This window comes from Ananas comosus, linkage group 17 (genome assembly GCF_001540865.1).
Source record: "Ananas comosus cultivar F153 linkage group 17, ASM154086v1, whole genome shotgun sequence".
Lineage (NCBI taxonomy): Eukaryota > Viridiplantae > Streptophyta > Magnoliopsida > Poales > Bromeliaceae > Ananas > Ananas comosus.
The window spans coordinates 10,734,363-10,758,245 of NC_033637.1; the positions used below are offsets into that span (position 1 = coordinate 10,734,363).

Genomic DNA, 23,883 nt, shown 5'->3' on the forward strand with positions numbered 1-23,883 from the left:
CAAAGGATGTTTTGATGCTTTTTTGGAGCATCCAAAAGCAACAAAAATACCAGAAAAATGCAATAAATTTGTTGTAGGAGTAAAGAGAGCTCAAATCTTTGCTGTATTGTTGGAATTTACCAAGCATATAATGATTAATATTTGATTACTCTACCGACCGTCCCTAGCACAAGTGACAAAGGGCTTGGTGGTTGGTACTCGAGATTCTAGTTCGAATCCTAGTTGATTTACATTTCCAGCTAAGTTTGTTTCTAAATGAAATAAACGAAGTGGGTAGCGTGCTACATATCTCTCAAAAAAAAAAAAAATGATTACTCTATAATAAAATTACAAGGTATCCAAACAGATTTTATTTGAACACACTATCCATCTAATGAAGACCAGGTGAGGTCCAATTAATGAAAATTCACACAACAAATCCTACATTACATTATAATCACTACAATCATATGATATATATACCCTGACCACTCCCTCCCATTTATAGTAATCACAATTACACAAACATTCACTGTGATTAAGATTACACCCACAACATCAATATACAAGAACCCTACATTAATTGCATCTCCACATGATATATGTTCCCCTCAACAAAATCCGATTAGTTAAATCCAATATTATTTTTAGAGTTAAACGCGTCAGAACCATCCAAACTTTTGCCCATTTGCTGATAGTTGTTTAAACTTTTGAAAAGTTTCGATTAGCCATTTAAATTCATATTCAACAATTTAAAATAATTACGCGGATATAAATGAGTCTCCTTAGTACGAAAGATCACTGTTACGAGTAAACTCGACTAGAATTATTTATAGTCCATTGCGCCGTCTTGATAGTTTAGGTAGTTATTTACCAGCAAACAGTCATAAGTTTAGATAGTTTTGATGCATTTAACTCCTCAGAAGTCTTTTAAAAGATTTTCCGGGATCTTTTCGCGGTCGTGAAAACCGTGTTCGACGCCAAACTCTGCGGCGAGAGCCTCTATATCATGTGCAATCTCCCAGTTGCTCTTGTGACTACCCCAGCTTGAATGCAATGGTTGTGTCCCAGATCTCTCCAACCCTCCAAAGCCCTCAATCTGGCTCTGAATATCCGAAAAATCTTGTGACGCCATCGAATGCCGCTTCCCGCCCATTTCTAAGTCGAAGCTCTTCGTCGGGCTTAGCACGTACCCGAGAGACCGCGAGGAGGTGAATGCGCCCGTCTCCTCTTTCACTTTTGCGCGGAAGTTGTTCTTTGATCTGGGTATCTTCGAAAAGAATATCTCGATGATGTTTGGACCGCATCCCCGGTTGTAAGGGTTCATTTTACCGTCGTATCGGTATCGGAAGTTCTCGTATGTTGTCTGCGGGCAAAAGGAATTCATCTTTTTCAGAAACTACTGCAAAAAAGTTGCACTCAATACACTGTAGTTTTATTTTTTATTTCACTGAAAAAAAAATATGTTGTCAAATAGAGAAGCAAAAGTAATATATTTTTGAAAGCCACAAAGTATCTAGGACCTTACAATACAATAAAAATAAAATCATGGAATAATTAAGTGTTACTTTTTAAACCATAGGGTATCAAAGTAAAAAACTCGCTAAATCACATGGTAATTAGGTATAACTTTTTTAACTACATAGTGGCAAAGTTAAAAAAAAAAAAAACGCTAGAACACAATAAGATAATTTGAAGTTTACCTTTCTTTTTTGAATTAATTTCATACAGCTCCACGTAAACATATCGAATAGCAAATATATTACTATAAAGATTAACTTTTCAGTTTTTTATTCCTATAAAAGTCCAGTGATATTTATATTTATCCCTATAGTTTGTTACCGTTAGAATACTGTTTATTTTTAACAGAAGATAAATAAAATGATATTTTTGCTATCACAAAAATGTCCCTTCAAAAGTCTCAATTGTTAAAATTATACAGAAATATCCTCCAAAAAATTTTCAACGGTCATCTTCTTCCTTTCTAACATCATAAGTAATATAAGAGGGGTAAAAAAGTCAAATTACTTCATTCACTAATCAAGATTAAGTATGTTATCTATAGTTAACTATATTTTTTTTAACGGATTCTAATAGCAGAGCTATATTTAAAAACGCTGGGACTTATGTAGGGATAAATTTGTAGAGATATATTTACTATTCGATATATTTACATAGAGCTGTATGCAATTAATCCTTTTTTTATATGTAAAAGCTTTAATAGGAGGAAGGGGAAAAAAAAAAAAAAATCAAGATTTCCTTATGGGGTAGAGAAAGAGAGGGAGGGGGAAAGAAAACCTGATTGGTGCAGATGAGGTAGAGGTGAAAGGCAGTTAAGCCTCCTACAAACCAAGCAGCAATAAATGTGTAGATGATCAGCAGCCCAGAAACTGGTGATCTTGCAACTGCTTTCCACAGATTGCAGCCACAAGAATCCATTATCTTCTTCAGATTCACCCAGCAGAAGGCAAAGACATACAAACACAGCGAAGTCGTCGACGAGACGAACATGAAAAAGAAGCGATAATTCCTCTGCGATTGCGAACGGAAACACAGAATTATTTATCGAAGCAGAAATGGAATCAAACGGAGAATTATTTCGTTCGGGTCCTTCACGGAATACAGAAAGTGAAAAAGCGTACCTTCCCGATACACTGCCCGACCCATGGGCAATGATGATCGAAGCGCTCGACGCAGTTATTGCAGATCGAGCAGTGTGAGCAGCGAGGGGGCCGGTAGAGCATGCAGGTGTTGCAGTACTTAACTTTCACAATTACGCCATTCACAATAACATCTTTGAAAGGCGGGAGCGCCGCCGCTCCCCCGCCTTGGCTGGCGGTACCCCACTCCGACGATAGACTGGGCGAGGCCATGCACTCGTCGTCGGGATCGAGAGGTCTGGTGTTGCGAGGAATGATTCCGGGATCTCTCCCCGAAGTAAGGAAGAGGAGTGTGATAACCTGCACACCGCAATTCGAAATCGAAATAAACCAATCGACCTTCTTTCGCTCTCGTCAAAGTTATTTATACTCGTAGCATTTTTAACCACATTCAACCAAACAAGATGTATATAATTATAACTGTTATATTTTTAACTGCATGTATCTCCAAACAAGATGCACTGTATTTCTAATTACATCCAACGGTTACAACGGACAAAAATATTCAGAATGTTTGAGTCTCCGACAATATATGTAGATAGTATATAAAATTAAGTAGGACGATCGAGAGACTCACATAGGTTGCGAGGGCAATAGCTATAGCTACAATAAGATTTCCGAGATTGTGCTGGAACTCGACAACCAAGCTTTGTGAAACAAACACGGCGAAAAAGATAACCGGAACTAGAATCAGAAACACGGTAAGCACCATCGACCGCATATCGGGGCCGAATATAAGCCTCCCTCCGCATAAGAATTTCTACAGAATTGATCAAGGAAGTCATTTTCAATATCTTCAAGTACAGCACAGTTAATGATCAAGTACTTTTGATTGTAAGACAGTTGAAAGTTAATTAAACTTGTAAACATGTAGGAACTCGAAAAAAGCAGAAAGGAAACACACGAAGGTGCTGTTTAAATACATAAATATCTTATTCGGTATATCATCATGATTTATTTGAGAAGCTTGTCTACTTGGTATATGAGTGTGATCAAGTGTCTAAACTTTAATCTGCCCTCATGTAGTTTAGAGTCTTTTTATTTTGTCATCTTGTGGTTCAAAAAGTTATGCTTAGTTGTTCTGTAGCTTTATTTTTGTTTCGCGTTGAAATTTTTTTAAAGGTAAGTTTAACGATAGATTCTTCAGTAAAATAAAGCGTAACCTTTTGAACCACAAGGTGCTAAAATAAAAGTGCGCTAAACCACAAAGTAGCAAAGCGAAAAAAGACACTAAACTATAATAGGATAAATTGAAATTGGCCGAACTTGTTATTTTAACTGCGGACTAAAAATGCACCGTGTAAAATAATTAGACATGTTATAAGAAAGGTAGCAAAGCAACATTTCTTTCAACATGAAACTCAGTTACGAACAAACAAACAGACGATCGAAATATATATATCAAAAAACTTTTAAAAAAAAATAAAAAAAAAATTAGAATTTTGGAGATCAAAGGGAACCTCACGTTTCTTCCTTTCCACACTTGGTACAGTCGCTTCTGTGGGACCCCACCAGTTTCCATGATCCTTTTATTATTATTATTATTATTATTATTATTATTATTGTTATTGTTGTTGTTGTTTGGATCTGATACATGGTGGGGAGTAGGAGTTTTGTACATCCTCCCCTTCATCTTTCCCATCACCTCGCCTCCACCGTCGATTACCCCTCGATCCAACGCAAACCCTGCTATATCCTCCTTTAAAAAAAAAAAAGAAATTAAATAATAATAATTATAATAATATATAATATATAATATATTATATATTTAAATTCACAATAAAATTTTGTTCGAATTATGAAATAAAAGAAAACGAATTCATGTCGACAATAGAACACGAAAAACTAAAAAGAAAAAAAAAATTAGGACAAAACTTAATGCATCGTATTTCGCACATAATCTTTTAATATTTTTTGAAAAGAAGCATCATCCCTGATTAAATGAGCAAATAATATTTTATATTTAAAAATAAATGGATCATAGAAGCTAATAAATTGCGTCAATAAAAATAAAAATAAAAATGAAAATATCAAAACAAAAAAACAAAAAGAGAGAGAAAAAAAAATAAAATAATTGGGAATAAATTGTTTTACTTTGGAGTAGTGAGATGAGAAAGAGGATCGCGCCGTGTGCGGGTCCCGGAACAGGTCTCCGGTCACCGCCACCGCCGATAACCGGTCACCGCCTCCTCCCCGGTACGGCGTCCGCATAATAACAATAATAATAATATATGATTATTATTATTGTTGTTGTTATTATTATTATTATTATGCGGCGAGGAGGAAGCGACGGATCGGCGATGTTTTGCGGCTCAACTCGGCGTCGGGAACGGAGCCGGAGCCGGAGCCGACGATCATCGCCGGAGTCGAAGCTCCTCCGATTTTTGGGATTTTCTTTTTTAAATTTTATTTTTGGGGGGGCATTTGACATAAAACATTTTTATTATTATTATTATTATTATTATTATTGCTGTCGACGTTTTTGCTGGCTCGTAGGCTCGTAGCGTGATAGTAGGGGGTAAAATTGTATGGAAACCCCTCAACTATAGAGTGTTCTGACATGGATGCATCAACTGAAATATAGAAAAACTATTCCCGTAAATATCAGTTTTTTTTTCTGACTTTTAAAAATGGCCAATTTGCATAAAAAATTTATTAAATTTTGAGCTTTTACAAAACTGAACCGTCTTTTTTGATTTTACAGATTCGGTCCGAATTTTCAGCAAATTAACTAAAATACCATTATTACTTTTTCTTTCTCCTCTTTCTCTTTTTTTTTTTTTTTTCGTTCATTTTTTTTTCTCTCGCCGAAAAAAGCAGCGGAGGCAGAGATCGAGGCGGAAACGGCCCGCCTCGCCTCTCACCCTTATGCTTTCACCCTCGCCGTTGCCCTTGCCCGCGCACCCCCTCACCTTCCTCGCCTCCAATCCCACCGAGGCCACGCGGGCCGCGACTTTTTTTTTTTTTTTTCCTCTCAGACTCTCCTCTACCGTCTCCGACAACGACGCTTCTCTCGCCCTTCTCCGACCTTCTTGTTCTCTGCCTCCCCCTCCTCTGCCGCCTTCGACGACGACGCATCTTCGCCGACGCCGACGCCGACACCGTGGAGATCGCTACGGTGCTGTAGCCTCGGAGTAGGAGGTCCTTAGCGGCATCGTCGCCGGCGCCGTGGCCGTTGGCAGAGAGGGGTGACCAAAAAAAATTATAAAAGAAGCAAAAAAAAAAAAAAAGATAGAAAATTATAGAAAAAGAAAGATAAAGATGAAATTGCACTGTTAAAATAAAATTGTACTATTTTAAAAGAACGTTACACTATATAGACATAGGTTATACTGACTTAAGATTAAAACTACACTTTTTAAATAAAAATTACACTTTTTGGGAGATATTTACACTGTTTTTTCTCTTATTGTACTCTTTTAGATGTAAACTGCATCCATTAAGATGAAAATTGCACTCTTTAAACAAAAGTTGCACTCTTTGAGAGATATTTACACTGTTTCTTCTCTTGTTGCACTCTTTGAGATGTAAACTGCACCCCTTTAAGAGGTACTTATACTGTTTCTCCTCTTGTTACACTCTTTAAGAGGAGATATTTACACTATTTCTCCTCTTATTGCACTCTTTCAGATATAAACTATATCTATTAAGATGAAAGTTACACTCTTTAAATAGAAGTTGTACTTTTTGAGAGATAGTTACACTGTTTCTCCTCTTCTTGCACTTTTCGAGATGTAAACTGCACCCCTTTAAGAGGTACTTATACTGTTTCTCCTCTTGTTGCACTTTTTAAGATGAGAAATTTATACTTTCTTCTCTTATTGCACTATTTCTCTTGTTAAAGGGTGCAGTTTATATATCAACACATCAAAAGAGAAATAGTGCAACAAGAGGAGAAATAGTATAAATATCTCATCTTAAAGAATGCAACAAGAGGAGAAACAATATAAATATCTCCCAAAGAATATAATTTTCGTTTAAAGAGTAATTTTCATCTTAAAGCTGCGTTTACATCTTAAGTAGTGCAATTTATATCCATAATAGTGCAACGTTCTTTTAAAACAGTGCAATTTTATTTTTAACGGTGTAATTTCATCTTCATCTTTATTTTTCTATAATTTCTTATCTTTATTTTTTTTTTCTTGCTTCTTCTATAATTTTTTTTGTCACCCCTTTGTGCCAGCGCCGGCGACGATGCCGCTAAGGACCCTCGCTCTGAGACTGCAACGCCGCAGCGACCTCCACGGCGTCGGTGTCGGTGTCGGCGTCGGCGAAGATGCGTTGTCGTCGAAGGCAGCAGAGGAGGAGGGAAAGGGAGAGGGAGAGGACGAGAAGGGCGGGGAAGGACGAGAGAGGTATCGTCGTTGGAGACAGTGGAGGAGAGTCGGAGAGGAAAAAAAAAAGTCGCGGCGCAAGCTCGGCGGGGTCGGAGGCGAGGAAGGTGGGGGGTGCGCGGGCGAGGGCGAGGGTGAGGGCGAGGGCGAGGGCAGAAAAAAAATAAACGAGAGAAAAAAAATGAGGAGAGAGAAAGATGAGAGAGAAAAAGTAATAAAGATATTTTGGTCAGTTTGCTGAAAATCCGGTCTGAATCTGCAAAATCGAAAAAAGTGGCCCACTTTTGCAAAAGTGCAATACTAGTGGATTTTTTATGCAAAGTGGCCGACTTTTAAAATTTTATAAATATTTTCAGAGGTTACGACGTTAACGAAGAGAGCAAAATGGTCACATTATTCTTCCTTGTGCTATAGAAATTTTTTTTAATATATTTTTATTATTTTAATGATATTTTAGGTATAAATTATAAGAAACAAATTGAATAGTAACACAATCCTGATATAAGAAATAGATGGAATAGTGACAAAATTCTGATGAAGAGGGACTAAATGCATCAACTTAACTTTTTACGTTTTTTTTTTTGAGAGAGAAAGATAGCATGCTACTCTTCGCTTATTTTTGATATCTATATTATGATATTTTTGGAGTGGTGTATGAGATGTTTCTGCTATACACCTGGTGCCGATTAATAACTAATTTTATTAAAGAGATCATAAACTCTTAATCATAAGGTTGCAAATAGTTAGAATGTAAGTTACAACACCTAAATTATCATGATAAGTATTTTAATATTAATTGTTCGCAAGTATCTGATAGGGCTTAATCTAGCATCAAACGTGCCATAATATCTCATTACGTAATAGCATTAGATTGTCTTCAATTTCAACATCAAACGCTGCCATAATTTCTCATCGCCTAATAGCACTGGACAGCCCTCAATTTGTCGCCACTAGCTGTAGTACTTTCTATTATATCTAAACTAAAATAAGATGCGTCGAGTTACAACTGTTATATTTTTAACTGTATGCATCATTATTATACTGTATTTATAATAACATTCAACTAAATTGCATTTAGGGACCTTTAGTTCGTGTTATCCTATCAAGATATTATTTGTACACTCGAAAAAAGGATGTAAATTTTATACCCGTTGTACTAGAACTAAGAAATCCTTTTAGACTTTTATATTAAGAAAAATAATTTTGACAAGATACAAGCCTAACACGGGCCTTTCTGCGGGCGATTGTAAGATATAACCATATTTTGGGATTTATTGATCATACTTTTCAATTTATTTTAAGACTAAAATACAGAACTCTTCTGTAAATATCTATTTTTTTATTTTTCCTCGCGATTATTAAAAATTTATATTTTGTTATTTTAAAATTTTAGAAATATTTTGAGAGTGTCACAGCATCAATGGAGATAACGAAATGACCAAATTACTCTTACTTATTATAATAAAATAATTTTTTAATATATACTTGTTATTTTTAAGAGTATTTTTAGAAAAAATTATAAAAAAATAGATGAAATTATAACCGAAGCTAAAAGAGGGGATTAGATGCACCAAGTTAAATTTTAAGAGAATAAAATATATATTTTAAAAGTAAACAAATAAAAAAATAAATATTCATAAAATTTTTTTTCTCTATTTTAGTCTTATTTTAGGGCGTGTTTGGTTCGCTTCTTTTTCACCCTGGAATCGGAATCGGAATGAGTGAATCCGTTTGTGGGTGTTTGGTACGCGGGAGTCCCATTCCGATTCCTATTCCCGAGTGGAATGGGAATCCCCCAATCACCTCATTTTTCAATCCGGCCTAGGATGCCGGATTGGAAGTTGAATCCGGACGGAATGGATATTTATGCGGATTAAATTTATTTTTCCAACTTTTTTAATTAAAATATGAGTTAAAATTTAAAAATTAAATATATAATTTTAAATTTTAATTTGAACTTAAATTAAAATTTAAAATTTAATCAAGTGTTTCGAATCTAACTTACAAATTTGAATTTAAATTAAATTTTAATTTATATAAAGTTTTATTCAAATTTTATTTCAAATTTAAATTAAATTTATAGATTCAAATTAAAATTTAAATTGTAATTTTAGTTTGAATTTGAATAAATCAAAATTTAGTTTCACATTTTGAATTATCCACTCAACTTCAAAGTTTAATTTTTTTAAAAAAAATAGATTTAAAATTTTGACATTATTTCAAAATTTTGATGTAAATTTTTAATATTTAATATTTAATTTGAATTTAAATTAATATATTATAAAGATAATGTTAGTATATTAATTTGATTATATTTTTTATATCCACCTGAACCAAACACCGACAATGGGAATGATTTATTCCGATTCCGATTTTGGTGATCAACCAAACAGAATTAAGTAATGAGTCATTCCGATTCCGATTCCAGCTTATTTTGATTCCGATTCCGATTCCGACTCCAACTTCGAACCAAACAAGCTCTTAATCTCTTCATTTTATGAGATTTCTTGTGCAAACAAAAATAGCGGTGCTTGTTGGATGACGTGGTGGACCTGGTCCACACATTTATTTCTCGCCTAAAAGACCATAGCTTTTTTAAATGGGAAAACTACGAATACCACCCCTGTCATTTCATATTTTTTTCACTTTAGTATTCTATGATTTAAAATGTATCAATTTAATACTTTGTAGTTTCGCACTTTCTTACTTTAGTATCCTGTGATTTAATGTGCATCAATTTAGTACTCTGTGATTTCTGTTTTCTCTTTTCGTCGGCTCCTCTGTTAATATTTCGTTAAATTATATACAAAAAACTTCAGTTACCCTATCTAGGTTTATCGAATATTTACTTTAGAACGCTTTAGTTTTAACTTTGTCACTATTTTTTTTTCTTTCGTTAATATTTCGTTAAATTATATACAAAAAGCTTCAGATATCCTATCTAGGTTTATCGAATATTCATTTTAGTAGTCTTTAATTTTTAACTTTGTCACTGATTTAACGAAAAAAAATTAGTGAAATGGATAATAAAAAGAGAAAAATAAAACCACAGTGTAATAACTTGATACACTTTAAACCACAGGATAATAGAGTGAGAAAGTACGAAATCATAGGGGCTAACTTGATACATTTTAAATCATAGAATATTAAAGTGAGAAAGTGTGTAACCACGGGGGTATTTGAAGTTTGTCCTTTTTAAATTAACTAATTAATTTTGAATAACTAACTAATTTATTTATTTTTTCCCTTCTCTTGCATTATCTTTGCGCCAAGATTCGTGCAAACTATAAAATTAAAATTGAAAAACTATTTCTCACCCCCGCGACTTCGAAAATCGCACGTCTCCTCCATCCTTTTTTCTCCTTCCCACGCTTTTAGGGAGAAAAAGAAAAAAAAGAAAAAAAAAGAAAAGAAAAATTAGGGTTTCTCTCCTCTCCCTTTTCCTTCTCCCATCCGACGAATCTCCCGGGAAAGGTAGGTAATTGTCTCCGATTCGGATTCGCCTCGATCTGATGCGATTCGTTCTTCTTGTTTTAAGATTCGATTTGATTTTGTTGATGCGGGGCGCTTTTGGATCTGATTTTGAGGAGCCGGATCGCGTGATCTATCCCACATTGTTCGTTGCATCGATGCCCTGTGTTAGGATCAGTGATTTGTGTCGTATTAAGGTTGAATTTGAAGGGTTTGGTGAAAGATCTGATGAGATCTGCGCTGTTTAGGGGGTTTTCGAGCTATAACTATTAATGTTTGGTTTAATATTTCGTAATTTATTTTAGTTGTCTTTAATGTGTTTTTTGATTGCTGAGCATTGATGATGATGCTTTGTACACTGCGAATTATATGGAGTAGATGCAGTAATCTTTAATGGCAATGCACTAGAATAGCAAAAGGAGAATCTTTTTTATTAATTAGAAAAGTGGTTTTTTATCCGATCTGTGCTCCCGCTCCTTTTGTTTCTCTGGAGCTTTGCACTGATCCAAATTTGGTCCAGTGTAGAAATGTGATGGCTAAAAGCACCTACTTTGATACTTTAGAGGGACTGAAGAATCCCGAAGCACTTTCGACATTCCCTTTTTTGATGCTATAAAATGATGGCGCGAACCGCCAGCTAGAGATGTCAACGGGTCGGATTCGGGGCGGGTTTTTAAAAACCCGAACCCGAACCCGACTCCAAACCCGAGACCCGAACCCGAATCCGAACCCGACGGATTTTAAAAATCCATACCCAAACCCGAACCCGACCAAAAATCCGAAACCCGAACCCGAACCCGAACCCGAAAATTTGAACCCGAAACAATTATTTCTTTTTTCAATATTTCAAAATATATTATATTAAATTTAAATTTTTAAAATACAAATTTAAATATAACATCAAATTTATATATATATATTATATATAATACAAAATAAATTCGGGTTCGGGTCGGGTTCGGGTTCGGGTCGGATACAATCAAAATCCATATCCGAATCCATATCCGTCGGGTTTCTATTTTTGATATCCATATCCGAATCCATATCCATATCCATCAGATATATCCGTTTCATTCGGGTTCGGGTTCGGATAAAATTTCGGGTATCCATACCCATTGACATCCCTACCGCCAGCGGAGAAGCATCAGCTGCTTATATGGAGTAGATGCAGTAATCTTTAATGGCAAATGTACTAGAATAGCAAAAGGAGAACCTTTTTTATTGATTAGAAAAGCCGTCTTTTCCGATCTGTGCTCCCCCTCCATTTGTTTCTCTGGAGCTTTGCACTGATCCAAATTTGGTCCGGTGTAGAAATGAGGTGGTCAAAAGCACCTACTTTGATACTTAGAGGGACTGAATTTCAACATTTCCTTTTTTGATGCTATAGAATGATGGTGCGAACCACCAGCAGAGAAGCATTAGCTGCTTTCAATTTTCTGGGCCCTTTAAGTATCAAAGTATGTATGTTCGGCTTACCGCATTTACCATACCAGGCCTTATTTTTATTTTGGCCTTCATTGGATATGTAGCGACAATCCCAAACAAAAGTTTTGCTTCTATTCTTCTTTTTTGTAATTTTTACATGAGAAGGATAGCAGCCTCTATTGATAATTGGCTTCAAGCCTTACCGACTAGCCAAATGGGATAAGCACCGGCTACCACTTTGGAGTTCGGAGTAACCTAAGTCTACCCTGCGGCAAATGCATATTGATCTTTCTTGAAGGAAATCACATTGATTTGTGAAAAAGACCTGTTGCTATTTCAAAACCACACATCGTTTTGCAACTAAACTTGTCTTGATGTTGGTTCATTGATAAACATTGGACATGGATATCTCTGTGTGGGCCATAATAAGCTATTATATCAGCCTAAAGTATCTTGTGGCCACAAGTGTGAGATCGACAAGTCCTTTGAGAAATATGCTTAGATGGATATCTAAAGATTTAGGTTCCCTCTGTTTTGTGCATTGAATGATTGACTCTGTTTAACAATCTTTTGTAATGGTAATTGTGGCGAACATGATATGAGCATCCAAAACTCATTCAAGCCGATTTGGGTATTTAGGAATCACTGCAATTTTTTTTAGCCAACTATTTTATCTTGTATATAGTCATATGCATCCTTTTGTATTGGCTTACTCTATTTCATGCATGGAGATACCATTGTACTGTCTTCGTAGTATGTTCTTTAGCTATTCGCTCTCTAATATCAATTTGATTTTATCTGATTTTGAGAAGTAGATCTAATTAGGAAAGCTCCAAATGTGAAAAACTGTTGGTTGATACTTTCCTTGAAATTTACAGGCTCTTTCAATCTGTCAAGTTGAGCCGCATGAAGTTTCTCCCTGAAGTTTTGTAGGTTACATTGATAAACAAGGAACTTACTGCTTGAAATGTTTACTGCGACAAACTGTTATACAGTCCAAAAGATGCTTTTATGAAGAGCATAGGTTAATCTATTTACAGCAGTTTCTAATCATTTTTGATCGATGGGCGAGTGGGTCATTGGAGCTTTGATTAACATAGTTGGGAGTATCGCCATAAACTTTGGGACTAACCTTCTAAAACTGGGCCATGATCAGGTACATACTATATGGCTTTCTTTCTCTTTTCATTTTATGAGGTTTCATGCTTTTCCTATGTATTTTACCTAGCAGAAAGTGCAAAGTGCAAAGTGCAAAGTGCATACTATTTTCTCTCTTGATCTCCCTCACTCTCTTATTTCCTTTTCTCCAAGTAGGTGTGACTCAAACACCAATTTTATTTTATGCTGAATAAATGTAAATTTCTTTTCAATGAAAAAACTCTCTAAAACCATTTTTAAGAGTTTTACATGGAACCAAACACTACCTTTTCCATCGAATTATTGATTGCATTTGTAAAGTGGGTGAAAATTAAAAAATGCAAAATGTCATTTATATGTTGAGTGGGTGAAATTAAAACACGAGCAGGTTCAAAGAGGATTTGACATCTTAATACATCTTATTGAGTTTGCATAGGCTGGAAAAGTCCTACTTTAAGGTCTTGTATTTGACATTCTATTGAAGTATAAAAGGTTTAACTAAGCTATAAAATAAACCTGTTTGACCACATTTCAAGTTTATTGAAGGCGTTCCTATGTGGACAAATTCGATCATTACTGTAAGTTGTTCAAAGTTCAAAATAGATCATTTTGCTTGTTAAGTTCCTATTGGTTGGAAAGCCAACGTAGTCGCTTGCTAATGTATTTCTACTTACATGGCTCATCGGGTTCCATGTTAAATTCATTTTATGAATTAAGCAATATAAAAGGTGAATTTAAATCATATTTAGTATGTGTGTTTGAACAGAACTTTCAACTCAGTAAGCAAGAGATGATGTCATCTCCTTTTTATTATTTTCAATTCTAAACATGAAGACGATACTACCAGCCCTTTCTGCATCCTCCATCTTTTTTGTCCCATTGAGGTTGAAGCCATGTCAAACATGCCTACGGAATGTGCCCCCTTGATCATAGTTATATAAGTGTGAACATGCATGTTTTATATGTATATGTTGGTTTTATAAACTTCCATCTTGTCATTGTTTTGATTTGTTTGGATCTTTTCTTCTTTTTTTTTTTTTGCCAGCGAGAGAGGCTTGCTGTGGTTGGTGGTGAAGGCAATGGCAAAATTATTTTGAAACCAATCATGTATTTCCAAACCTGGAGAGTGGGTATATTTCTTGTTATCTATTTTGGTTGTACATAACCATCTGAATAAACTTGAATTTTAAATTTTAAATTCTGAAACTTAATGCAGGTATCCTTTTTTTCGCTCTGGGAAACTGCCTCAACTTCATTTCCTTTGCATATGCGGCACAGGTTGCCTAACATATTTCAGCCTCTTATCTTAGTATTGAAAGGAGATGTGTAAAACTGGAAGTACATTACTTTGTTTTTTTAACTATTATACAGCAATCTATTTAAAATTGAAATACATTGCTTTGTTTTTTTAACTATTATACAGCAATCTATTTTTCCATTTCATTAAATGGTCACAAAGTACATTGCTTGTTTTTTTAACTATTAGACATCAATCTGTTTTTCCATGTCATTCAGTGTTGTGACTAGAACCCGACTAGTAACTGCTGAAGCTACTAAACAGAAATTAAGTTGCACATAATGATAGCAGAGTCTGTGATATGCAGAGGTTCCGGTGTTCTAAATTGCTTGGTGGCAGAGTTTGGGTTATAGAGAGGTTTTGGTGCTCTAAGTTGCATTAATATTGCATTAAGTGTGCTGTTACCCTTAAGTACATTTTAGTTGTCGCCTTAAATACTTAGAACATCTAATATAATGTCTAATAAATTTTGGCATCTATTTAGCTATATCCCCTTGGAAGTATAGTTTGAACTTTTGAAGGTTCAAACTCTTCCCTTCTTTTTTGAGGTCTAAATATCAGGTAAATTGAGATTCAAGCAAATTCTACCCTGCTGGTCATCGAACAAATTTGTTCCTTCTAATCATCTATTAATATCTTTCCAGCATACCCATCTAGAATGTTGGTTGTTCTCTAAAAATAGCTGTTCTGTTTGTTTTTTTTGCAGTCGCTTCTTGCAGCTCTGGGATCAATCCAGTTTGTTTCTAATATTGCATTTGCTTACTTTGTACTAAGCAAAACGGTATCAGTGAAGTATGGTACTTCTTCACCATTATTGTTATAAATCTTCATCGGGAACCTCTACATTTAACATTCTATTAACGAAAAGTATCACTGTTTTTGTAGGGTTATGGTAGCCACATGTTTTATTGTTTTCGGCAACATCTTCTTAGTTTGTTTTGGCAATCACCAGTCACCCGGTATTGACATCGACCTTATATTTTCATTCCGATGCTTGTGATAGCTATATTACTAGATGGAGTCAAAGCAGAAAATAACCTGCTATTTTCTTATATATTATTGCCAAAATTGTATGGACAACCCTCTAACTTTATATTGCTTCCCAACACGTCCGAACTTTGGTTTGTTTTATTTGAACTGGCACAGCTAATATGTTGTTTCTTTTGAGAAAATTCCATCGCGCTACGAGCACATACCTGTTTCGCTCAGAAAAGTTGACAGCTCATCAAGTAACAAAATATAACAGGGATTGTTAAATTCTGACAGAATTTTTTAAGATAAGAAAATGCAGTATTCAAGAATCACTTTGAATGGTACTGTGAGGAGTGTTTATTTGTTTTGTATATATTGTTTTGTTTATTTTGACTGTTGTCGTACTGTTAACGTAAAGTATTTACTGCTCTCTTCCACCCTAGAATGAAATTTATAGACCAGAACTGAAAAATTTGCGGAATAGAGTAACTGACTTTCTGCAGTACCTTTTTATCAGTTTACACACCTGAGCAGTTGATCGCCAAGTACAGCAATTTGATCTTTCTTCTTTACTGTGTCTCGTTGGTGTTGGTAGTTGCTCTTAATCACTATATCTATAGGTATGGAAATTTCTTACTAATCTTTGTTCTGTTAACTAGCCATAACAACAGCTTATTGTTATGTTTTACCCTGGTTGGCTGTTTTATGGCCCCACCTTTAAGAATTTCTATTTCTTTTGTTTATATTGTACATACCAACTGTGATGCTCTTCTTGATAACCGCATATGAAATTGACAGGAGAGGAGAAGATATTCTCTCAGCTTCTGTGCCTGATTTTAGTGCCTATTGGCGCACGTTGCTGCCCTTTTCCTATGCTGTTGTTTCTGGTGCTGTTGGATCTTGCTCGGTGTTGTTTGCAAAATCATTGTAAGTTAATCGGTTCACTTTATTTTGATCGGCTACGATGTATCACTCTTTAAATGAACTTTCTTTTTTGAGTGAAATAAAAAGTTTTTCTAATACAAAATCAATTACTCCCCATATTTGGATTACTCGAAAACTTAAGGGTGTCTATATAAGAAACTACACTTTCAAGGGTATATAAAAAATTGAGACTTTACATTGTTACATAGGTAAATAGAAGACTTTGCAGGGATATATACGTGAAACCCTCTATATCTATTTCGGACATGCATTTACTATGTTTTGCTTAACCTTCCAGGTCTAACATGCTGAGACTAACAATTGGCAGCAATTATCAGCTTCATAGCTGGTTCACATACTCGATGCTTTTATTATTTTTGAGCACAGCAGGATTTTGGGTAATGGTGTGATCAGCTTCATGGATAGTTGTTCAATACTTTCTTACATGCTACATGTCTAATTTAGTGTTTCTTACATATCAGATGGCAAGATTGAATGAAGGGTTGTCTTTATTTGATGCAATCCTAATAGTACCAATGTTTCAAATTGCATGGACCTTCTTCTCCATTTGTACAGGATTTGTATATTTTCAGGAATATCAAGTAAGTGTTTATTTGAGAAATTATCTCTTGCACACAACGCACCACATCGGGTGCAGCATCCATTGTCCCGTGATCCGCTCTCCATCCTATTTCATACATTCTATCTAACCATTCCAGAAGAAGATCAATTATTGATCAAGAAAAGTCTGCAATGCACTGGTAGGGGATCAAAGTATGAGATTGGATGGAGGGTGGTGCATGGCAGACGTGGTGCAGAGGTTGCAGGAAATACTTTCTTATGTTTGTTAATTTCTGGTGAATATATGCTTCTCACAATGTACTCTCTGTTGAGTTGAAAACATTAATTGATTGGCAGGTATTTAATACACTTAGAATAATGATGTTCGTTCTTGGAATGGCATTTGTTTTCATTGGAATTTCCTTGTTAGCTCCTGATGATAGTAGAGGTATTCGAAGAAAATTTTTGACTTTTGGTGAGATTTGAGTTTTAGAAAAGATAATTGAGCTAATATTTGAATGTTTCTCAGCAAATGATACAAAGGATTCTTCCTCCACAAGTCAAGGCTTTGCAACTGATGTGAACAGGTGCTTTGTACATCTCTCTGGTTATTCTTTATTGCTAAACATGGCATCTCTCTTGTCATTCTTTATAGCTAGACATGGCTGCGGTATATATTTGCTGAAAGACTAAATGATATACACATACACATGATGATTGACCTCAAATGTTTGAATGGAAATGTAAGGAAATGTCTTAAATAATTGGGTTTGAGTTGAAACAAGGAGAATTCAAACATTATGGGGCTATAGTTCTAAGCATTGAAAATGCGATCTTTACGTTTGTGTAAAACTGGATGATTCATGGAAGAAACATCTGACATATCCCATACTTCTTGCTCCTGCCAGCCGGCTGGTGAAACTTGACTAACGACTGGAGATTTCATGTTTTTACCGAAGTTTTCTAATTTTATATGTATTACAAGCTTTAATCCCTAATAAATGGGAAAAATATGTGACAACTTAAATAAAGTTGATAAATTTAGAAAATTCTGGAGATTCAGGATATCTGATCCAAAGGGGATAAGAGAAGATTTTTACTTAATAGATATACATATATTTCACACAATATCCTTAAGTTACAATACATAATACAGGGGATAAGTAAATATCTCAAAGAATTACATGTTGGATAATTGTCAAAAAGTCAAATCACCAAGTTTTAGCATTTAGTAATTATATTACCGTTAGATTATTCTGTTTGTTGTTTGTATGCAAATTTTGGTACTTCTATGCTTCTCCTTAATGAGAAAAATGTCTGGTTAACATGCCACCAACTCACATGTGTCTTGAGTGTTGTGGATTTCTTAATAATAACAGGCCTCTCTTACTTTATTATATCTTTTTTTTTTTTAAAACTACACAGTAATTAATTGTATAATTATATATCACAGGCTAACCAAGCTGCCAACAGAGGAGACTGAAGTAACTGATATGAAATCCTTTATGCATGTAGTACTTGCAAAGTCTAAATCACTATTGTTGAAGGCGAAGGTACTTGGCCAGGATGACATGTTCTTTCTGTTTTTGTTGTTTTTATGTTATTTTCTTTTCAACAACTTGGTTTCCCTGCAGGCTACCTGCTCAATGTCCATTGGACTTGGAGAGGAGTCAATTAGTGCTTCGTCGGTACTTGTTATGCCTATGGTTTCTTCGAGGACAACAGGCTTTAGAGGAACCATTTTCGATAGGGCTAAGTTCATTCCTTTAAGAAGCTCTGGTTGGAGCAGTTCTTCAATCAATGATGAGTATGACGATGATGCTGACGCGGAAGTGAATGATACACGTTCTTTGCTTTGATAGAGCTCCAATGATAGAATAAATTTATTGTTTTTCAGCAAGATTATTCTTTAGTATAATCTCCTTGTACCATGAGTGTATAGATTTATACTTCATATTCACCTTGTCATTTTAAGATTCAAGATGTAAGTTTCAAAGCTTTGTTGTATATAAAATCATTCGCTTCTGAATACTTATTTACTTACATGACCTCCGTGTTCAGCTGTTTATTACGCTTCCTGATATATTATGAATGAATATTCCTGAGAAATCAGAAGTAGTTTTTGCAGTGACAATTCTTAGATTGGTCAGATCTGTGCTGAGCTACACCTGTACTTTTGGTGTGCTCCCCCGAATATGTAAGAGATAAGAGTATCAGCATTGTTTTTTGAATGCTTTGTCATTGTAAATTTTCGGAAGAAAAGATTTTCTTCGAAGTGTCTAAAATATATGGAACTTGGGGTTAGGTATATGTCTCCTTTGTAAGATTCTGTTATTATTTTTATGAATTTTTTAGTGGCCACCTTTTAACTAATTGCTAAAGAATAACTTTTCTACTTTATGCTCGAAATTTAAAGAATGAGGGCAGCTGGAGTAACTTTATGCTTGTTCTTTTTACTGTCATATTCAATAATTATTCTTCTTATCTTGTTTGATGCTTTCCATCAGAACCTTTAAAGAGCAGCCTCTGTAGAAAGTAAAGATGGCGAGACCGAGAGAAAACTTGTTTAGTATAGCAGGAGATACTTCATGGGTGCTCTTGATCTAACTTTGCAGGTTGTCAACTTGCCTCTAAATGCAACCAAAGAAGATCTTCTTGCCTTCTTTTCCTACTGTGGCACTGTTGTTAAAATCCAGCTGCAGAGGTAACTGATCTACTAATTGTGTTTCCCTTTGCTTGCACTTTATTATATTGTTTTGTCCATATTATGTTGTCGAATTGGTACTGTTACATTTTAGGGATGGAGATCAGTCCCAGAAGGCTTTTGTGACCTTTCGGCAACCCTACGCCCTTCAGATTGCTCTCCTCTTAAATGTAAGAAACAATTAAAGCTTACAGATGAGATAACATAATCTATTTTTATTTACTTTAAAAGCTCTTGTTATGATGATGAATGTATTGATGTAGGCCCTGGATCGTAGAGCTGATAATTTGTGAAACACCGATCTTGAGAACAGATTTTGGAGTAGGTGATCTTTGTTATTATGTGTGAGGAATAATCTACCTACTTTATTTGCAGAGTGCCACTATTGGAGATCGTCGAGTTCGCATATTGCCCTTGGAGAATATGAGGGATATACCAATAACATCATCTGATTCGGAGAACATGGACAGCCAGGCATGTTTTCGATTCTCTATTGTAGACTTAATAGGATATATAAGGCGCGCTGATGAAATGCGTGTTACAATTTGGTCAGCGGCATATCTACGTCAATAGTGATATCAGTGCCCATAGTGATATCAATACCCAAGTATTGTAAGCATGTTTTTCTCCGTCTTCTAGCTGATTTTTCTTTCCAGGTGTTATCATCGGTCTAGCAGCGGAGCAGAACACTGAATGATAATGGCTAGGGATTGCAAGATATTTGCAGTTTTATGTTAAAAAAATATGCTGGATCCCTTTAACATTAGCACGCGATTACATATTACTACTCGAACCTCAAAAAGTTAGACTTTGTAATTGCTCTAATCAACAACCAAGGTCTGAATTTTGTTAATTTTTCTTATGAATCTTAAAAATTATCCGACTATTTTAAAAGGAGACAGATATTTGAGTCCTTTAGCTTTCATGTGATTGAAGATTAATAAGAAAAGTAACAGAATTCAGGTGGATAATTGAAACAATTAGAAAACTTGTACAGTCTATTTTATTTCTACCATATTTTTCCTTAACTTTGTAATGCTTTGATTTTTTAAAAAAATAGATAAGTAGAAGCTAAAGCACATCCTGAACAGTTCCACAGCAAAAAATACTGGACACTGCAGTCACACTTGTATTAGTAATTTGAGCTATGGAATTTTGCGTTGCATGGTTAAAAACCCATTTTGTCGAGTTACTAAATATAGTCCTCACTTGGTTCAAGTTATTGCCCTACAGGAACCGAGAGGATATCATTCTCCTGCTTCGCCATTGACGGCGGCAGTGCATGCAAAACCACCGATAGTAGAAGATATACCAAACAAAGCAAAGGAGAGAGTATCAGCAGTTGAGCGAAAGGTGCACGACTTAAGTTCCGCGATAGTCAGCAGCGACTGCTTATTGCAAGGCGCAGTTTGGCTCTCCGAGGTCTTGGAAAGGGCATCAAAGAGTGTGGCTGAACTGCGCAATGTAAGAGGTTTGGATATCAACTCCAGAATGCGGAATTAGGCGCAAATATGGTATGCTTAATCACCTACTCCAATTTCGCTTTGATAGAATGAGTATAATATCGACATGGTATCATGTAGACGTTTGTTAGTCGAGTCGACTGGATAAATATATCATGCCGGTTACGACGCAGTGTTTGGTTTGAGAATTTCTATCATTTTTACTAGCAGGTTCGGAGAACTAAAATAGAAACTACCAGAGGATTAAGTATTATCCTTTGAATGACGGCATAGGAAATTTCAAGTGTGCAAAACCATACTGTTTTCTTTTAAAATTTTCTAACAAAGGAACTCATTGTTTTCTTGTATATATATCAGGGACTAGAGCAAGAATACTCTTTTACTTCTGCATCATTCGATATTATTTACCTAGCGATCAAGTGGTCTCAAATACACTTTATATTTGCCCATTGAAAATTGTTAATTTTGAGACTAGTTGAATACTAGAGTGAGTGATGTCGAAAGATCACAATATTTGGAATTTGCATAGTTCAAGCATCATAGATCATGCTTAACCATGTTGATTGTCGATTTAGATGTCACATCATCGAATATAATACGAAATATCTTATCTCAACTCATATATTAAATTAGAAGCTTTTTTATTATTTTTCTCATACATATAATTCTACTGATATTTTACCCTGAACCAGGAACTTACATTATATTACAAAACCCAAATGAATTGATACCAAAACCAAAACTTGCTGCAAACAAACCCATCATCATGCTAAGAACACATGACAAGAAAAGAAACCCATAACAGGTAAACTTAAAGAACAATATCAAATAAAAGATCAAGCACAATGGTAGCTATCCAAATTTGCAGTAAAAAAAACTCAGTTGAAATGCCATTACATCTTAAGCACATGCTAGCAAAGACTCTTGTGTTTTAAAGAGGACTTATTATTATTAATCAGCTTACAAGAATATCCCACTTTCTTAATAAGGTCAATTTTCCGAGTAAAATTAAGTTCCGCGTTTCGGTATTGTTGCTGTTTTCGTGTAAACACATTCTGTGGGACGGAGTGCGCTCGAAGACGGTGGAGTTCCTGCAGTCAATACTTCTACGAGGTTCTTTCGGGACAGTCTGTTGGTTAAAAAGGGCAACAATACCAAACGAGGCCTAAAAAGGATGTAAAGAATGATCAGAGAATTCCACTACATGGAGGGTATTTGAACATGAGACTGAAGCATTTTACCGCCCCTTTCGACGATCTCACCATTCACTCTCTCCCTCATTGCTTTCACCATCTCCGCGACATTCGACTCTTCTTCGCAAGCTTCGTCTTCCTCGGGCACCAAACATTGTGCAATAGCATCTTTTGAATCAGATAACATACGTTTCCATAGCCCCTTCATGTAGTTTTCGTCGTCCTGAACCGCTCTGTCACCGTAGTTCGATTCTCTTCCTTCCTCCTCAAGTGAATTTAACCTTGTTTCGGTTTCGTTATCTCGTTCGATGTGAAGTTTGATCGAATGCAAACCGCTACTTTGCGATTCTCCGTCTTCGTCGTCTGCTTCGGGTTCTTCCGTTCTTTTAGCAGTTAAAAAGGCTTCGAGCTCGTTGCGCAGTCGATCGACGACCGCGCTTTTCTCCTCGAATTCCAACTTTGCTTCGTAGATCTTCATTTGGACTCTTTCCTCGCGCCACTCGTCGGCGATCTGAAGCATCTCTCTCTCATCTTCCAGCTCCTCTTGGACCTTCACGAACTGCCTTTTCAGCTCCTCGACCGCCGCCTTCCGCTCTGCGTATTCTCTCGACAGATCGCTGCACATCTTTTCTGCTACTTCTCTCGATCTTCTCTCGTTTTCGAGCTCTTGACTCGTCTTCGTCAGCGAATCCTTCAATTTCGTGAACTCGAGTCCTAGTTCTTTGTTTATCCTCTCGGTTCTTTTCCGTAGTATCTTTTCCGATTGGAGTTCCTTGATAATGGGCTGAATGAGGCACCTAATGCTCCTCTTCTCTTCGAGATTCTTCCGACAGATGGTTTCGCAGCAGTCAGATCTCTTTTCTGCCATTAAACATACCAGATGCTCGGAGGCATGATAAATCTCTGCATGAAGTGCGAAAACAAGCGAAATTGCCGAGAAATGCCGATCGCAGGGCCCCAGTACATGGATTATTGCTTTCAGAAGCTCTCTTGATGCTGTCAAGCAGTTACTCAAATCCTTCAAGCGACAATCGCCGCTTCCTCCGACGAAGTTTTCAGAAGTCAGCCGTCGACAGCACGCATTTTTCTGCAACATATCATTTGCAATGTGATGAATACATGATCAGCTTTGTGGCGTCACACGAAAATTCGGTTATATTTTGCTGAAGAAGCTGAGGTTCTGTTTCATTAGAACAAAAATTACAGGTTATGATAACAAGTACGAGAAGTCGTCGAAAAACCAGAAAGGAAGAAGAACTCCTGATCTTATCCTGAAAGATTTAGGCGAATCGCAAATTAGTAAAGCATAAGTACTACTCCTGCACTTTTAATTTGTTCTTAGAGTACTACTGCCTCCAATAAGGTTTGTAAAATTGGTAAATTTTATGCCTTGTCAAATTATTCATGTACTACTACCACTACTTAATGCAATCCCTACTTAGGACCAGCAGCTGTGTCCTTGTTGATCATCAAACCCGGCCGCGCCCCCCCGCCCTCCCCCCCCTCTGCACCACTATAACAGAATTAGATTATAGAAATACATATTTGAAACACTTTTGTGTAAGTGTCCCATTTATACTAAAACTTTTTTATAAAAATTTACTAAGGCCTAAATATAAAACTCAATCCAATCAAAAATAAAAAGTTTCTCTACCCAACCAACCCCACCGAGCCTACTTGGCCCGATTATAAATAGAAAAGGAAAAAAAAAAAATTGGTCACCATCTCCCCTTCTCCTTCTCTACTGCCGTAGTCGACGATGT

At 35.8% G+C, this 23,883-nt stretch overlaps 4 protein-coding genes across 8 annotated transcripts; 2 read left to right on the forward strand and 2 right to left on the reverse strand.

The window, feature by feature from the left end:
• Window positions 704–5,071, reverse strand: LOC109722794 (protein S-acyltransferase 8-like). Of its 2 annotated transcripts, none has more exons than XM_020250933.1 (6): window positions 4,734–5,071; window positions 4,105–4,338; window positions 3,217–3,399; window positions 2,622–2,939; window positions 2,278–2,511; window positions 704–1,345 (listed from the first exon to the last, which is right to left on the reverse strand). In XM_020250933.1, the coding sequence occupies exons 1-6, from the start codon at window positions 4,848–4,850 to the stop codon at window positions 899–901; spliced, it is 1,533 nt and encodes a 510-aa protein (XP_020106522.1). In that variant the 5' UTR covers window positions 4,851–5,071; the 3' UTR covers window positions 704–898. The 2 variants fall into 2 exon arrangements, with proteins under 2 accessions (XP_020106522.1, XP_020106523.1); XM_020250934.1 differs by having other exon boundaries at window positions 4,105–4,325; window positions 4,734–4,811.
• On the forward strand, window positions 10,283–18,799 carry LOC109723219 (probable magnesium transporter NIPA8). Of its 4 annotated transcripts, none has more exons than XM_020251509.1 (14): window positions 10,283–10,451; window positions 12,748–13,025; window positions 14,052–14,136; window positions 14,223–14,284; window positions 15,010–15,095; window positions 15,189–15,262; window positions 15,793–15,895; window positions 16,074–16,202; window positions 16,498–16,597; window positions 16,682–16,801; window positions 17,118–17,208; window positions 17,290–17,347; window positions 18,214–18,313; window positions 18,395–18,799. In XM_020251509.1, the coding sequence occupies exons 2-14, from the start codon at window positions 12,933–12,935 to the stop codon at window positions 18,617–18,619; spliced, it is 1,326 nt and encodes a 441-aa protein (XP_020107098.1). In that variant the 5' UTR covers window positions 10,283–10,451; window positions 12,748–12,932; the 3' UTR covers window positions 18,620–18,799. The 4 variants fall into 4 exon arrangements, with proteins under 4 accessions (XP_020107098.1, XP_020107097.1, XP_020107099.1 ...); XM_020251508.1 differs by having other exon boundaries at window positions 10,283–10,447; XM_020251510.1 differs by lacking the exons at window positions 10,283–10,451; window positions 12,748–13,025 and having other exon boundaries at window positions 14,052–14,132.
• On the forward strand, window positions 18,907–21,276 carry LOC109723220. Its single transcript, XM_020251512.1, has 4 exons — window positions 18,907–19,464; window positions 19,559–19,634; window positions 19,840–19,938; window positions 20,698–21,276. The coding sequence occupies exons 1-4, from the start codon at window positions 19,349–19,351 to the stop codon at window positions 20,965–20,967; spliced, it is 561 nt and encodes a 186-aa protein (XP_020107101.1). The 5' UTR covers window positions 18,907–19,348; the 3' UTR covers window positions 20,968–21,276.
• LOC109722920 (uncharacterized protein At5g41620-like) lies at window positions 22,128–23,559 on the reverse strand. The gene has a single exon (XM_020251096.1). It carries the CDS (start codon window positions 23,214–23,216, stop codon window positions 22,128–22,130), a length of 1,089 nt encoding a protein of 362 aa, XP_020106685.1. The 5' UTR covers window positions 23,217–23,559.

Excerpts from the sequence above, each read along its gene's own strand:
- LOC109722794 (XM_020250933.1), bottom strand. The coding sequence starts at position 4,850 with ATGCGGACGCCGTACCGGGGAGGAGGCGGTGACCGGTTATCGGCGGTG. Across the intron at positions 2,512-2,621 it reads TCGGGCAGTGTATCGGGAAG|AGGAATTATCGCTTCTTTTT; the intron begins GTACGCTTTTTC and ends TCGCAATCGCAG. Across the intron at positions 1,346-2,277 it reads ACCTCATCTGCACCAATCAG|ACAACATACGAGAACTTCCG; the intron begins GTTTTCTTTCCC and ends TTTTGCCCGCAG.
- LOC109723219 (XM_020251509.1), top strand. The coding sequence starts at position 12,933 with ATGGGCGAGTGGGTCATTGGAGCTTTGATTAACATAGTTGGGAGTATC. Across the intron at positions 16,802-17,117 it reads TATATTTTCAGGAATATCAA|GTATTTAATACACTTAGAAT; the intron begins GTAAGTGTTTAT and ends ATTGATTGGCAG. Across the intron at positions 17,209-17,289 it reads AGCTCCTGATGATAGTAGAG|CAAATGATACAAAGGATTCT; the intron begins GTATTCGAAGAA and ends AATGTTTCTCAG.
- LOC109723220 (XM_020251512.1), top strand. The coding sequence starts at position 19,349 with ATGGGTGCTCTTGATCTAACTTTGCAGGTTGTCAACTTGCCTCTAAAT. Across the intron at positions 19,635-19,839 it reads AGATTGCTCTCCTCTTAAAT|AGTGCCACTATTGGAGATCG; the intron begins GTAAGAAACAAT and ends CTTTATTTGCAG. Across the intron at positions 19,939-20,697 it reads CGGAGAACATGGACAGCCAG|GAACCGAGAGGATATCATTC; the intron begins GCATGTTTTCGA and ends ATTGCCCTACAG.
- LOC109722920 (XM_020251096.1), bottom strand. The coding sequence starts at position 23,216 with ATGTTGCAGAAAAATGCGTGCTGTCGACGGCTGACTTCTGAAAACTTC.